The 17,127-nt window shown below is 35.9% G+C and overlaps 1 protein-coding gene across 2 annotated transcripts; it reads right to left on the bottom strand.

Annotated features, from left to right (window-relative positions):
• Window positions 1-7,090: 7,090 nt before the first annotated feature.
• On the bottom strand, window positions 7,091-16,716 carry THNSL1 (threonine synthase like 1). 2 transcript variants are annotated; one of them, XM_041767540.1, is made up of 3 exons: window positions 16,493-16,716; window positions 10,638-10,809; window positions 7,091-9,441 (listed from the first exon to the last, which is right to left on the bottom strand). In XM_041767540.1, the coding sequence occupies exon 3, from the start codon at window positions 9,391-9,393 to the stop codon at window positions 7,162-7,164; it is 2,232 nt and encodes a 743-aa protein (XP_041623474.1). In that variant the 5' UTR covers window positions 9,394-9,441; window positions 10,638-10,809; window positions 16,493-16,716; the 3' UTR covers window positions 7,091-7,161. The 2 variants fall into 2 exon arrangements, with proteins under 2 accessions (XP_041623474.1, XP_041623475.1); XM_041767541.1 differs by lacking the exon at window positions 10,638-10,809.
• Window positions 16,717-17,127: the final 411 nt, after the last annotated feature.

Below are 17,127 nucleotides of genomic sequence, written 5' to 3'. Positions count from 1 at the left end.
GAATAATAAAATATACAATACTTTTCTGTAATTCTATATAGCCAACTGATTTTCACATAATTCTTTAGTTAATTTTTGTCTAACCTTTACATCCATAGCCAACCTATGGTTATGATTAATGTAGGCATGTAATTCAGTCACGAGTGTTGATTGATATTTTCCTCAATTCTTAAATCTTTGGGGGGCTTATTAGGTTTTTTCTAGCTTATACACACACACACACACACACACACACACACACGTACATATATATTAAAAGCATTGCAGACCTTACATGTCTAACTTCCACTGTAGCTGCACCCTATAGATTTTATGTTGTACTTTCATTATTGTCTAGTTTTTATTTCATTCTCAAATAGGTTGGATTAAATTGCTTCCTCTTTTTAAAAAAATGGTGTAGAGGCACTACTTTATGACCATGAAACCTCTTCAAAGTCCTCAGCCTATATTCACCTATTCTGACATTTTTTGAAGTGTGTCCTGCAAAATGTTTACAAAGTATTTTCTTTTGATTGACAAATAAATTTGGGGAGAAAGGGTTAAATGAAGTTGAAACAAGTTTCCTGAAAGCAAGATTAATATGCTATTATGTGTATTAGGGAAAAACTTAGCGTGTCTGACTCCATGTTGCTTCTATTTCCCTAGCTGCTGTGACCTATACCTTAGAAACTCCTGCTTAGCCCTACATGTATGCATGTTATAGCTAAGATTTGCAAAAAGTGCTTTTTTACCCAAAATCTGCCTCACCTGTGGAGATAAGGAAGCATGTACAGAAATGACTGTGCTATGTTTAAGATTTACAGGAACAACATGACCAGATTCCTGTACGCAAAGACCAACTGACCAAGGACAGAGAAGTTACTCAACCTTCTTCGATGTCTACAGACATGAGTCATCTTTTGACTCCGACTTCCTCCCACTTCCTCCCTTCCTGACACAGAAGCAGCTCAAATCTCATGCACCAGGAGATGGTTCTTTAGAACGATAGTTGCCATCTCCTCAGTTTTACAAAATTGACTTTTAAAATTAAGTATATGTATAACTTTGTCATTAAAAACACAATTAAAAAATAATACAAGCCCCTCACTGGTTGGAATAGGAAATGGTGCAGCATCTGTGTTACACAGTATGGCAGTTCCTCAAAAAATTATAGTAGAATTATATGATCTAGCAACTCCACTTCTGGAAATATATTCAAGAGAATTGGAAGTGGTCCTTGGAAAGATATTTGTATGCCCATTTTTATAGCAGCCACATCTATAATAGCCAAAATGTGCAGGCAATGCTAGTGGCTGTTGGTAAATGAATGGATAAACAAAATGTGGTACAATGAGGATGGAAACCTGAGGGCATTGTGCTAAGTGAAATAAGCCAGTCACAAAAAACAAATACCATATGATTCCATTTATATGAGACACCTAGATTAGTCAAACCCACAGGAAGAGAAAGTAGAATGGTGGTTGCCAGGGCCTGGCAGGTGGGGGAAATGGGGAGTTTTTAATTGTGTATAGAGTTTCAGTTTTGCAAGCTGCAAGGAGTTCTGGAGATTGGTTGCACAAGTGAATATACCTTGTGAATAGCAGTACTGAACTGTAAACCTAAAAATGACTAACATGATAAATTTATGTTATGTGCATCTTCCTATAATTATAAATAATTAAAAACAATACAAGTTTTTAGGTACCACTTCTGACTTAATGGGTCAGAACCTAAGGCTGAACCCGGGGAAACAGTATTTTTAACAAGCACCCAAGTTAATTCTGATGTGCATTATAGTTTGAAATCTGCTGCTCTAGGGATAAACCATCTATATTCTGAATGTATTAGACCACCATTTTCATTCAATTCATTCTAGCATTCCTGATCAAGGGCATATACTCCCAGCTGAGGAATTAATACCCAAGTTGCTATAGAACAGTCCAATTTATATAAAAATTTATATAGCAGTTTAATTCCAAAGTGGGCTTAGTTATTTACTAATCCCAACAATCACTGTTCTCCAAAGAATGGGGAAAATTATAAATATTATCCGTCTGGAACACATATAGAAACTGAGGCAAACATTTACTATCATAAACATTTACTATCATATATTGTGTTTACTACAGTAGAAATTCAAAGATGAATTCCATTCTCCTAAAGAGTACATCATAGATCACTACTGACATCCTCATAACCTATGGAGATCAGAAACTTCCTCTTGCCAGCTAATCTCACCACACCACATATCTCCACTTGTGAATCCAAGGCCAGCTTACGTAGCACTTTTTCCTCAATTCCTTTTTCTTTTTCTTTTTTCTTTCCTCAATTCCTAATTCTATGAACCCCAGTTTTAAATATTATACAGCTTATCAAGTTTGTAGCCAATATGTTACCATAGACTGACAGTAACTCAAATTAGGTAAAAGGAATGTCAATCCAATTTTGAGGTAGCTGAAGGAAACACAGATGTACTTGACAAATAATTTTTTTCAGAACCCAAATCAAAACCAAGCCTTATGTTAATTTTAGGTCCTACCAGTTGAGTCTCCATTTAATTTGACCAAAGAGCAGATAGATACCTTAGGTAACAGGTGAGAGTATTCAAGTTCTTTCCTCAAAGAACTAAAATAAAAACTTTATATCTTATACAATAAATTTTTCCAAAATACTTTTTATTCAATAAGAACATGAGATAATGAATGCTGTAAACAAAACAAAGTATAGAAGGCCTCTAATTTTAAGGAAAATGACGTACTTACTATCACACAGATTGCCAGTCTGGGGCATATGTTGCCAAGTATACCCAAAACAATATTTTTTACATGGCTTCAAAGAAAACCTATTGTTGAGCATATAATTAAATTACATTTTAATGCTGCATTATACAAACAAGCCTAGTTTAATCTGAAATAAAATTATTGAGTATTTAAATATTAATGTGTTAATATTTGTGCCATAAAGAGTGCCAGGAACATACCTTTTTATCAAAAAAAAAAAATTAACTTCTATCTGTTCAAAATGGTTCCTGGAGGCTTCTCTCTCTCTCTCTCTCTCTCTTTTTTTTTTTTTTTTTTTTTGGCATTTCTCATAAACTCTGGAATATTGATCTCAAAGTTTCCATTTTGAAAAACAATAATAAAGCATTTGTTAAAAACACCTCAAACTTACTGGGAGATGATATTAAATTGAACAATTTTAGGACTCATTTACCAAATATGAGAATTTATTTTAAAAAATTCATTGTAAATTTAAGTAATTTAAGTCATAACTCCTCTAATATTTATAAATGAAGTTTAACTTGCCATTAGCAACTCTGCATTTCATAAACCACTAAGCTCTCAATAAGTGTCTAATGATAACCTGAATTAGTGTCATATCGCCACATGTAACTTCAGTGCAGTGACTCAAGACAATTATTACCACTTAGATGAAGAAAGTCTTAACAACTCAGAGTTTAGGAAAAAAAGCTAAATTGATTAATGCACCCTACTGTAGAAAGCAAACTCAACTTTTTGATGTAGAGCTCTCATGAAAATATTGCCAATTGATCAGAATATTGCTAGACATCATGCTGATTTTTTTGTTTCTGACAGTCCCTTTCACTTAACACCGGCAATTTTTTTGGCTCTACTTTTTTGAATCAGAAGAGCTTATGGTAACTTTAATTTGGAAAGAGCCTATTTGTTTTTAAAGTTGGAAGAGAGAAAAACTAATGATTTAATGGTTGGAGTAGATACATGGTGCCCATACTGATAACTATTTCATATGGAGATTTTTCATGTTCCTGGATTGGTACAAAAACTGTACTATTTATTATTTTATGGGTTTGAGAGTCACATGAAAATAGCCTTTTTAAGAAAACTAACATTAAGTAGTTTGAATTATGTAAGGTTTATAAATTATTTGATGGATTCAAACAGTATTTGCCATAAGTTATTGTTTTTCAAAGTGAAGTATTACAATCCAACAAAAACCTCATAAAAAACAATTTATTGCCTTCCACCATCTAATTTGACAGAAACATATTTTGACTTCCATTAATATGTAATTTTAAAATCTTATTTTCCCCCCAAATCTTAAATTCACTATGACATTATAAAACAATTTCTCAAAGATAGTTAAAGCTAGAAATTATAGTCTGAAATTTAATAATTCTTCATTTCATAAACAAAGCACTAGTTTTTAATAATACCAAGACATGAAATCTATTTTTACATATTCTTGGAAATAAGCACAAACATTTGAAAGCCCATATTCACTAGTCTCCAACACAAGTTTTACAAAACAATATACCTACAGCATACAAGAACAGATAAAAATTAGTCTATATATATATTAACTGGTAAATGGATAGACTGTGGTATTCATACAATGGAATATTATATAGTAATAAAAATCAATGAACTGTGACTCCGCTCATTTGCATGGATGGATTTTAAGGTTTTCTTTTTTTTTTTAAGGTTTTCAAGCAAAATGCAAAGGCATGGAAAAATACATACAATGTGACTCCATTTACATAAAATTCAAAACAAAAAGGCAAAACTAAGCAGTGAAAAAGTATAAAAACAAGAGAATGATGAAAATTTAGGATAATGGTTACCTGTGGGGGAGAGAAGTGCATGTCATCAAAGAGGAGACAGCATACTATATCAAAGGTGTAAGGCTCTACTATTAAGAGCGAGATGGTGAGTACATGGGTATTTGATTACTCATCAAACTTTACATAGACTTTACACACTGGAGAAAATGAGAAGAAAATGTGACTGTATAGACAACTCTTTTTGAAGATCACTGATCTTGAGTATAAAGAAATAATAGATGGGAAGAAATGTGAATGTTTACAGAAATTTTGTTTTGCTCTTGTGCTTTTAAGATATGAAGAGAGAGCACCTGAATGACACAAAGGTTCCATCAGAGACTGGAGGCTGAAGAAACAGCAGGGATAACTGATGAGATATAGCACATGTGAAGGACAAGCACGACTCATTCAGGCAGCTGGAAGTAGGAAAAGCTAGAATAATGTGCACAGATTTATACAATTGATGGGAAATGGAGATGCATCAGATATGGTGGCTCATTTTTCTTGAATAGGCAAGGTTATTAGCTTAGAGGGGAAGGATGAAGCTGGGTTTGAGAAGAAATGAGGGCATCAAGTGACAATTTGGGGCAGTGAGATTAACAACTGACCACAAACACAGGTGCTCTCTTGGACATATCACCTTACATGTTTCTCTGGCCTCTGTCTCGAATATATTTCCCCTTCTTTCTCACCTAGAAAATCTTCCCATCCTTCAAGACCCACTTCAGGTTCTATGTCCTCTGTGAAACCTGTTCTATTCCAGGTCAATCCTTTCCTTTTGTTATAATCCTTACAGCACTTAACTGTATCACTCATTTTTTACTTACTCATAAACTATCTTGCAGGAACTCTTTTGTGTTGTACGTGGCTTCATTTTTGCATGTGGTCTCCCTAGCTATAGTGCTTGAGGACAGAATTCATCTTTTTTTTTTTATTTTTTTTTAGCACTATTGGTCCCCTTTCAGAAAAATAGTGCATTCTCAAATGCATGGTGAACTTTTAGCTGTTCACTCTTCTATTTTTTAAACATATCATCCACTTAAACAGATATTCTTAAAAACAAAAGAAAAAAATAAGAATACGTGAATAAGGGAACTTTGAATCCTCCATTATTTTCTTGTCACTGCTTCTGGTTTTCAATTTTTAGTTTTAGAACTTTGCAGAAGCCAATCCAGAGATCCAATGTTAACACAAAATTGGCTTGATTTTTAATATTTTTTAAACACATTGTTTCCACTCATTAGACTATTTAAAAATTTTTTCTGGGATCCCTGGGTGGCGCAGCGGTTTGGCGCCTGCCTTTGGCCCAGGGCGCGATCCTGGAGACCCGGGATCGAATCCCACGTCGGGCTCCCGGTGCATGGAGCCTGCTTCTCCCTCTGCTTATGTCTCTGCCTCTCTCTCTCTCTGTGTATGACTATCATAAATAAATAATAAAAAAAATTTAAACAATGTGTTTTTAAAAAAAATAAAATAAAAAAATAAAAAAATAAAAATTTTTTCCTTACAACTTTTAATGTGTTTCTTCATGGAGGTAGCTCTCTTAGAAAATGAAACAGAATGTTATCAACAAAGACAAATTATGTTAGGAATGCCATCTTGTGGTTGGGAGTAGTCCATTACACTACAGATCCTTTCAGCAACAATCTTATATTCAGAAATAAAATATCCAGTAAATTCATAAATGTAAATCATGGTCAAAATTATTATTACTACAAAGAAAGAAAATCTAGATATGTGTGTATCAATTGTGTGACTTCAGTTGTCAAAAAAGACAATGTTCATTGAAAAGAGACAAATTATATAGCAATTGACTCCAAATAACACAGAAAAACTGTTACCTATAACTATAAATATACTTCTATTAAGACTATTCAGATACTCTGAAGTTTGGAAAATTTTTCTCATGAAATAGATAAGTAATTTTACTTCTATATCCACTACTAAATAGTTATATGTTGACTATTACGTCCTAGATTTAAATCATGTTTCATGATTTTCAAAGTACCTCATCCTAACTATAACCATCCAAAGGGGAGTCAAGGACAGAGCACTTAGCTAATTTGGATGGTGTAGGATATATGTAGTTAGTTGTAGTCCAAAACGGGAGTTTGAAAAGAGGTAAAAACACTCGCCCTATCTTAAGAGTGAGCTTACTACTTCTTCCGTACAAGTTAGCCATTTGAATGATAAATTACCTTTCTAGTCAATAGAAAACTAGTACTGGTTACACATGTATTACTTAACAGCCATGCTTAAATATTTAATTTCCAGGTGAATACCAGACATTTTGATCCACTTAAAAGTGGGGATAAGGTAGTGGAAACTGATATATCCCTCAGGAGTGCAAAGCACAGTGCAACACAAAGGTCCATGCACTATGGTACCCTTTTGTCACTTCCAGATTATAAGGTTCCAATGGGCAAGTGCAGGTACAATGTTGTTATAGAGATCACGTTATTGAAATTCGAAAAGAGAAAAGATCTACATGTAGATATATTAACAAAAAAAAATGAAAATGCTATTGTATTCCAAATCAACATCTGGGATTTATTATCATATGCTTATCGCCAGAAAGAAATATTTTATTCAAAAAAATTTTATATGAATTGACTTTGTATTAGTTTCTCCACATGACTCTTCAGGACATTCACATCAGCTGCACAGACCTGGTACTCCATCTTCTCTTGCTGTTTCGTTCTCTCTAATAAAGCTTCATGCGGTGGAGGCAGTGCATTATATGAACTCAGTAAATAAAGCTGACTTGATGAGTTATGGTTGATTTCTTCAATCTTTAAAGCTTGCATGATAGCAGGTGCAAACTTGGAGTAATGAGCTGTAGATGAGACAATCACTGGGCAGGTTTTATCTTGCATTCTGTCTGCAACCACTTTTGCAACAGCAGTGTGTGGATCCAGAATATATCCTGAAGTATTGTAGGTGGAATGAATGGCTGCCAGACACTCTCCCTCAGAGCACCAGTCAGCCACGAAATCCTGCTGAAGTTTCTCAACTAGCATCTTCTCTATCTGGAAGTGATGTTGCTCTTCTAATTGACTAAATAATTTTGTCATTAATTCTCCATCCTTATCAGCCACCAAGTGTAAATGTCGTTCCAAATTTGAAGCTTTAAGAATATCTATTGCTGGTGAAAAGGTCTGTGTTAATTTTCTCTCCCTTAAATCGTAATGTCCTGTTTTTATAAAATCAGTCAAAACATGGTTCTGATTAGAGGCACAAATAAATTTTCGAATAGGGATTCCCATCATTTTGGCATACACGGCTGCTAAAATGTTACCAAAATTTCCAGTGGGAATACAGACATCAACTGGGCTTCCAAAAGAAATAAATCCTTGGCTAACAAGATCAAGATATGCAGAAGCATGATAAACTACTTGGGGAAGCAGTCGGCCCCAGTTTATGGAATTCGCTGAACTTAAGACTGTTCCATATTCCATAATAAGGAAGCCAGTAAAATCAGAATCTTTAAAAATTCCTTTCACAGCTGTCTGGCAAAAATCAAAATCTGACTTGACACCCACTGCCCATCCATTTTCTTTCTGACTGCCAATTATTTGTGCTTTTTGAAAATCACTTACTCCGTTCTCAGGAAAAAATGTGGCCACAGCTATTCTTTGCTTATCATTCTTATTAATACGGCTAAAGCCATTTAAGACTGCACTCCCTGTGTCTCCTGAAGTAGCTACAAGTATCATATAATTGCAACTTGGTGGAATACAGTGTGCAAAAAGATGAGGCATAAGCTGTAAAGACAAATCTTTAAATGATCCCGTTGGTCCATGAAACAACTCCAGGATGAACTGGTTGCCTGAAAGGTGTCTGACAGGGGCAATTTTTGAGCAGGCAAAGTTTTCCCCGTAAGCAGTTTCAATCATTTCTCCCAATCTGGCAGCAGGTATGTCAGCAGGATGTATACACTTTTCCAACAGTATTTGTGCTCTTTCTATGTAGGTTGCTCCTACTAGGCTTTTCCACTCCCCACAGTTTAATTTTGGAAACTCCTTCTCAGGAACGAAGAGTCCACCATCAGAAGCTAACCCCTCAATCACTGCTTCACTAAAGAATTTTGTCGAAACCTTCCGTTCACGGTCTTTAGGCCAAATGTGTCTTGTTGAAATGAATGTTTCTGAGTCCACATCTTGGTATCTTTTAACTGCTTTAAGCACTTTGTCAGCTACCTCCTCGGGGGAAGCCCCACTTTCACAAAACACACGGGTATCATACCACTTCTTGTAATACTGTCTTCTAAACTTAAGTAAGTCTTTCAGAGATATTTCAGCATTCTGACCTACGATCCTATCTATTTTCATTAATTTTAGACGGCTGACTATATCTATTAGAGGTACATCCAGGTATACAATTATTCCATTTTTCTTCAGATGCCACATGCTAGCATCATGCATTGGATTGGACCCCGTAAGGGAAATCACACTTCCAGATGCAGAGAAGTTTAACACGGCTTTTCCTTCCTCTTCTAAAAATTGCTCATTACCAACATCCTGTAATTTTTCAGACACGCTCATATTCCAGGTTTTTTCAAGGATATCATCATCCACATCGATGACACAACAACCTAGTTTCTGACCTATTATTCTGCCTACAGTTGTTTTCCCAGCACCAGGCGGTCCCATCAGGATAATATTTTTGTCTCCAACAACAGAGTGGGTTGAGTGCCATGACTTCCTGAATTCTGCAAGTGCAAAGGTTCTTGAAAGAAACAGCTGCACATGTTTATCCGTTCTAACATGTATACTAGAAAAACATTTCTGGGCTATTTGTTTCAGATGCGGACATCGGTTAAAGTGGAGCATTCTCTTTTCACTTTTCTGCCCAAGTCAACCTAAAAACTGGCTTTAGCCCTTTTCAAAACATAAAAACAAAAAAAGACATTTGATTACTAATTTTAACAGACTTAAAATCCCAAATAGGACTGAAAATAACCACATCATAAACTATTTAGAAATCTTTCAAATGTATGGGACATTTTTAAAATTCTCACATACTACATATTATCCCTTTAAATAATCTTTCAATCTCAAGACCAAATACTCAAAACTTCAACAATTTCTAAAAGCTACACTTAACTCAGAAAATGCCACATCATACTTAAAAAAAAAAACTAAATTAGATTAGTATGTGTTTTCCTGTAATGAAAATTGTTTCTTGGTCTATAATCCCTATAAACAAGGATTATTTGGAATGTTATTTACTTGCAATTCACAAAAGCTGAACATTATTCTTTATATTTAATTTCTAACTCTAGTTATATGAACATGCTGACAGACTATCATGCTATTCATAAATTTCTCATAAAATTCACAACCAGAAAGTAGAGTAAAATATTTGCTTACAAAATACTTAAATAACTTTCCAAACTATAGGGCAAAGGTATGACATGCTCTTTCTTATGTGCCTTTTGTATGCATACCGTAAAGAATCAATCTTAGATATTTTTCATATCTAAGTCCTTCTTTTAAAAAAAAAATCTAAAATGAAAGGTATATTATGCAAATTAAGGAAAATTGATAATTAACAGCAAAGTCAAAGGCTACATATCTATAACTGTATCTGCATGAAACCGTCACTTTTGTTTCTGTCCTCTAAACATTATCAGTGGAGACACTTAACTCAAATTCCAGACTCTACAGTGATAGCAAAAAAAACCCTCAGGAATGTTTCCAATGATGAGAGGAAATAATTATTCTGGCATCCAAAGAAGCTCTGCAATTCCCCATATTGCTCAAATCTCTGTCTTTGGAAATATACTCACCATTAAAACACAAATGCATGCCAGACAAGTCAAACTCTTTCTGAGTATATGTAAAATGCAATTTAGTAACTGCTGCAACATTCATTTAAATCGACTAAAGGAACTCCACACACATGTACTGGGGCTTTTCACACGTTCTGCAATTAAGTCATATTAAATCTTAGATGGTATGTTCAAATACTTTCTAAAAACCTTCGATCATTTATTACTCTGATTATCTCTGCTACTGTGTTCTGTAATTAAACATTTAAAGAATTTTGAAAACTAACACTGAATTTAACTTACAAGTTAAATTAGAACTGTTAAGAGAAGGAATACATTTTCTTATTTGGCTTTTCAGCATGTATGAGATGCGCTTAATTCCCACTGACTTGTAAACATATGACACCCAGGAACCAATCTTAGATGAAGAGTTTGTTGATGGTGAGGCAAAGTCAATCTTTGGAAAAAACAGAGTCTATAATAGAAAAATTTTCAAGTTAATCATCACTGCAATGTTACAAATTCCCACACATAGACTGGTCTATTATTAAAATATCCACCTGAAAATTTTAAAGTAGGGGAAAAATAATGAATTGGCCTTTTTCAATAGTTTCCCCAAATCTATTATTAAAATATTAAGATCCTATGTTTTTCCAACATCTGTGTCTTATAACAGAAAATAAATTTCATTAAACAGTACTAAAGGAATTTCTTCCACCAAGCAATACAAAAGTAATATAACCAAATAAGAACAAATATACAATCTCTCACAATGATACTTGAAATTTTAATTCTTTAACTGGATGTTTAGTGATGAGAGAAAAATTTAAATCAGTGGACTAAAGCTATGAAATCAATGTCTGAATTACTCTTATAGGTTGTTTTATCCATCTGAATCACTACATGATTTGTATGTAATAATAGTTGCTGTAAAAAGTGCAAATACAGTATCTGCTACACACTGGTACTCCCTGGCTATTTGAGTTTATAATAAATTCAAAACACATATCATAGTGGCTGGCACAAAGAATATTCTCATATATAGAAGTATTAATTATTGCTACTCAATGACAATGGACCAAAAACACATAAACTGAATCAGAATATCTAGACTCAAGTGTAGGTGTATGTTTTTATGGTTTGGTTAGTTGCTAAGCCTTCAGAGAAAATAGTGGTACTTAAGCATGAATCAAAAATTGTTTTGTTATGCACAGTCTAATTCTTCGCCTGCAGTAAACCAAGGATCAGAGAAGTGTCTACTTGAATCATATCAGCAATGTCTTTTATTAAACTGTATTCTAATAAAGTACTTTAATACCAGCTAGTTTTCCTGGAGGAGGAGGAACACTTTCTAAAACCACCTGACTTACCTCCTATTTAGGAGTGTGTATTCTTTTTTGGTTCTCAATGTGTAACTTTTGGATGTCTGTATTAGCAGTAACTGTAGTATTTGTTACCTGAATAGCTGGTTGGTTTGTATGGACATCAAATCTTTTAACAGATCTTTTCCACTTTGTGTTGGTTGCTACAATGCTTATCATCAATTCCATCAAAAGTAGAAGACAACATTAGACACAAACATTATGCATTGTTCACCTTACCTTTTGTAACCTTAGTTTTCCTTACTTTATATAAATTATGACAATTTAATGCAATTTGGTATCAATATTATTTCACAATAAAAATCTTCCTGAAAATAGTAGAAGGCAGTTGTTAAAAGGCTACAAAATGTAACAAGTATTATCATTTTTAAAGAAAAATAAAGAAGATGAATTCTAAGTAACATAATAGAATTTGTGTCTTTTTTTTTAAGATTTTATTTATTTATTCATGAGAGACACTGGCAGAGGGAGAAGCAGGCTCCATGCAGGGAAGCCCGACATGGGACTCCATCCCAGGTCTCCAGGATCACACCCTGAGCTGAAGGCGGTGCTAAACCGCTAAGCCACCTGGGCTGCCCCTAAAATTTTGTTTTATGACATTTCAGCCACAAATTAATTTTAGGGCTTCAACATCCATTGTAAGCAAACCAATAGACAGGATGGAATAATATCCATTGTAACTTTCATCTGGAAATTAAGTTTTGACTTCAGAGGTAATAAACTCAATTCTCATTATTCATGGTATTATTCTATAAAGTCAGCATGCATACTGAATTAGTTAATAGTGAATATTCCCATTGCTTCCACACTTCCAAATTGTTCCATTCCAAACAATTTTATGTTTCTGTTTAAAGTCATTTTATACATTTTTATTATATAATTTATACCTATATATGCAGTTGATTCATTACCACTGAACAGCCAACAGCACTCTAATTTATGCCTGAATGAAGCTTGTCTAACACACACATTTTATCTGTAAGGTACATCACAGCCTTATTACCTTAGGAACACTAGGCAACACAACAATCTAGGGGCCATTTTAAACAGCAGAATCACCAACTAGAGGCACAAAAATGAGAAAAATGTGATATTAAATAGAATGGGAGAACACTCGTTTAGAGTATTTGAGCTGAAACAGCAAGGCAGGCATCATCTTGCTTGATCTCAGCTAAGAGCATGCACACCAGGAGACTCAAATTTTTCATCACTGTGCATGTGTCCATGAATGAATGTACAAGTTCCGCATGTATTAATTTGGGCTTATAAATAAATTTTAGTGAGTAGAATTCACAAATATGGAACCCGTGAAAAGGGAGGATCAACTGCATATCATTTTCCTATATGATTGAAAGCCATATTATTATGCTTTTCCTTTTATTTTCACTTTAGTATGTATTTCAGTCTAGTGGTCATGAATAGGCAATTTTTCTTTGGCCAAAGGACAAAACTTTTTCAAATTAAATGTAAGTCAATCACAGGAGTCAGAAAACAAAAGCAGTATTTAAAGACCAAATCTCTTGGCCATAAAGTACTCGTGTTTTACTATGTCAATGTTCTTAAGTATTTTTTGTAGAGCCAAGTTCTTCATGAAAACATTTTAGTCATACTCTCTAATTCCTCAGAGGATGTAAAATCTACACAGCTCCATTATACATTAATATTTTTTAAATAGGTTTTCCTGTTGATCACATATAGTGGGGCTCTTTGATCCACTAACTCCATTGGTTCCTTTTTAGACATAATAGACACTTGTCATTCAAATAGACAAATGAAAAGGCTGTGTCAGTGTCACAGCAGACTTTAAAACACAAAAACAGAATGTCCACATAAATAAAATAATTCAAGTACTCTTTGAGCTCAAGGCACAAAACTTCACAATTTTACTGTAGTAAGCTGATCAAAACTGAACAATGAATTCAAGAAAAAAAAGTAATCACTTTTTAAATTATTTTAAAATTATTTCTTATGAATACTAATAAACTTACATTTTTAAACCAGAAATGCATATTAATTTTTATCAACCTATTCATAGTGATGTTTTCCTAAGGACACCACTAGATGATTGCTAATCAACTAAAATCATACCCATTATCCATTTTTATTTCCAAAATGGTCCAGAGAAATTTTTCAATTCCATTATAAAATTATCTAGTTTCCAATTCCTTTGGGAAATTATCCAAATCCTATTTAGTCAGGATGATTTAGCATTTGTCACCCATTTAAAATATTTGTTACATACTATTCCAAAATAAAATGTAAGACACAGCATCTAAAAAATTGTTTCATGAGAACTGGCTGTGGTTCAATGAACTTCTAAAAATATTTATGCCATGATTCTGCTTGTTATCCTATATTAATGCAACCTAAATTTCTCAGAAGAATGACTAAATCTGGTCCATTATCTTATGAAGATATCCTGATACTTTTTTAAAAATCCTTAAAAATCACTGCATTCTTACAGCAATAAATTGTTTTCCAATACATTAAAAAATGCAAATTTGCTACGACATAAACTAACCAGGGGAGGTAAAGTTCTGCTGCTCTGGAATACTGAGCAAAAATCCTCTCAGCAAGCCTTTGTTAGTCAGCTATTATTTTCCTGGAAATAGCAAGGTGGAGAGGGTGGAAAGACCACACACCCTAGTGCCATGCTGTAATCACAGGGATCTTACAATCAAACGTAGAATTACAAGTTCATTTGCTCATCTTTGCCTCTTAGTACCAAAAGCTCATTAAGCCTTTCTTCTTGCTAATCTTTCACTGTTAGATATTCTCCTAATGGTCTTGCGTATTTAATTCAAAAGACTTTTTAATTAAGTACCCTTTTTAATTCTGTAACTTAGAATTATATTATTATAAAGAATATCTCTTATCCAGGGTTAATTTTCCTCCTAGTTGTCTCTTTTTACATTCTTACCTAAGCTCATTTTATTCATATAAATTAGAATTAGAATTCAGCAAAACACTCTAACTTGTATGTAAAACCATTTATAGCAGGGGTCTGCACAAACAGGCCAAATCTGTGCAAAACTGTTAACTACCCTTTTTAAAAATAAAGTTTCATGGGAACACAACTTATTTATTCATTAATCTGTTTAGTATGGTCTTTGGCTGCTCTTGAGCTACAACAGTGGAGTTGAACAGTTTTGATCAAAACCATTTGGCCTGTAGACGCCTAGAATATTAATTATCTAGCCCTTTACAGATAAAGTTCATGACCTCTGTCAGTGGACAAATGCTGATTCCCTGTAGGCATATTGGACACAGACATTTCCTTGAACAGTACTGCCATTTTGAGGCAATTATAAAAATTAGAAATATGTTCTTTGTAAATATGCTTTCAAAAGGCAAGCAGAATTATAGAGAAAGTATCTAGAAAGGAAAAAAGTTCCTTTCTAAATGCTTTAACAACTTCACCATGACTGTAAACTACCTATACTAATAGTGAGGAGATCATGAATTGGTATTTTTAAAACCACAATAAATATACTGATTATCAGTGAAACTACTGTATTCCATAACACCAGAAAGTCAAGACTAGCTAAGGTTGGTTGATACTAATTGGAGAAATCATGCTTTGCCCTAATCATTTTTTGTGAAATGATGCATATGAAACGTCCCAGAGTGCTGCTTCTTCATTAGAAAGTTTATAAGCTTTGGCCAATGACCATCTGCTTGGTTAATGGTATCATGATTTTAAGTCTTAGTTCAAATCTTAGCACGAATAAAGAGAGTTTTTCTCTATACATGCTAAGCAAAGCAAACAAAATAACCTCCAAACCGAAAACACAAAATATTCAGAGGGGAAAGGAAAACAACAAAGTGGTATATACATAAAAAAAAGTTCTGAAAAACAGAAAATCCGATGTGAAGAGCAGGAGCATCATCACCAAAGCGCCACTTGTCTGAAATAAAATGCTAAATGCCTGGGATAAAAATAAAAATCTGATCAACTGGATAAGAAAAAACCTAAATTTATTCTTATCTGAGGAAATTCAGTAGGAGTCCCAAATGATAAGGACCCACCCATTCTGCACAGCCTTTTCAGTAGGAACTAATGGTTAATGAAGCCATCGTGCTGTTTTTCTCTCTCTACCGAGTACCCTGGCAGTGAAATGACCAAAACTGGTGGTGTCTTATCTTTGACCATCTTTATGCCCTGTGGACAGTGGCCTTTGTCAGGTTCATTCAGACCAACTGTCTTTCCAAAATATTGCCAAAATGTCTTTTAGAGACTCACGATGGCGAAGGCTTCTGTACGAATTTCTTTCAGCATAAAGAGGTTTCTGGAAGAGCAGACGGTTAAAACGGAACACCGCTCCCGAGAGGACAATTAAAAAAAAGGGGGGGGGGACACCATAAAAATGGGTAACAATTCAAGGGCCCATTTAAGAGGCTCCTCCTGGTTTAGGCTGCTTTTGCACAAATTACCGAGTGCACACGTCTGCGGATAAAGACCTAAGAGGAGGGGCCCGACCAGCAGGTACCTGGGGCCGAGGGCAGCGAACCGGAGAAAGAGGGAGGCCGAGCGAAGCCCGGTGCGGCAGGTGCACGGGGAGGCGGGGGCGCGCGGGGGCGCGCCTCCCACAGGTGGCGAGCAGGGCCGCGCAGCGAGCTCCCCGCAAGCCCGGCAGAAGCGGCGGGGAAGACGAGCGCACCGGCGGGATGACGACGGAGTAGCGGGAAGGGGAACAAGGAACGCAGTGGGGAAGGGCATGCAACGGGACGGACCGGTGTCTACAGGTTCCATTTCTTTCTCCTCAAATCACTCACCAAGAAAATCACACTGAGAAGACGGGGGAAAGGAAAGAAACTAGGGAGGAGCGTCCAGGAGCCGCCACCGCCGCCTCGGGACGGGGTCCCGCACCTCTGGGGCTCTCACACCTGCGCGCCCACAGCCCAGAGCCTCCGCCAGGCCGGACCGGCCCCCAGCCCCGCGCGGCGGCCTCTGCGCCTGCGCCTGCGCCGGTGAGGGCCTGCGCGCCCGCGCGCCACACCCACGCCCCGAGCGCCCGCACACTGGGCACGTGACTCTCGGGCCGCGCTCCACCTACCGGAATCCTCCCTGCTCCTCAGGCTCCTCCCCCCGCTCCCGGGGCGGCTCTCCGCGGAGGCCTCGGCGGCTGGCCCCGCCCACTCAGGGATCGGCGCCTGCGCACAAGAGACTCATTGTGTGACGCCTGCGAACCCGCTGCGCGCCCTACTCTCTAGTGGGTCTTTCTGTCCAAGTCCGCCGAGACAGAGACGAGCAATGTCTTTAAGGGGTCGCCATTCCGCTCATTATTCCCAAAGGCACACATAAACGGTGGTTTCCTTATTGAACTCAAGCAGAAAAATTGCAGAGGGAAGAGAGGAAACCTCGTGCGCGGGGCTGCCTTCCACTTCCCCGTAGCCTAGCAACCGTTTCC

This window comes from Vulpes lagopus, chromosome 8 (genome assembly GCF_018345385.1).
Source record: "Vulpes lagopus strain Blue_001 chromosome 8, ASM1834538v1, whole genome shotgun sequence".
NCBI lineage: Eukaryota > Metazoa > Chordata > Mammalia > Carnivora > Canidae > Vulpes > Vulpes lagopus.
This window is presented reverse-complemented; position numbering and strand designations above follow the sequence as displayed.

Excerpts from the sequence above, each read along its gene's own strand:
- THNSL1 (XM_041767540.1), bottom strand. The coding sequence starts at position 9,393 with ATGCTCCACTTTAACCGATGTCCGCATCTGAAACAAATAGCCCAGAAA.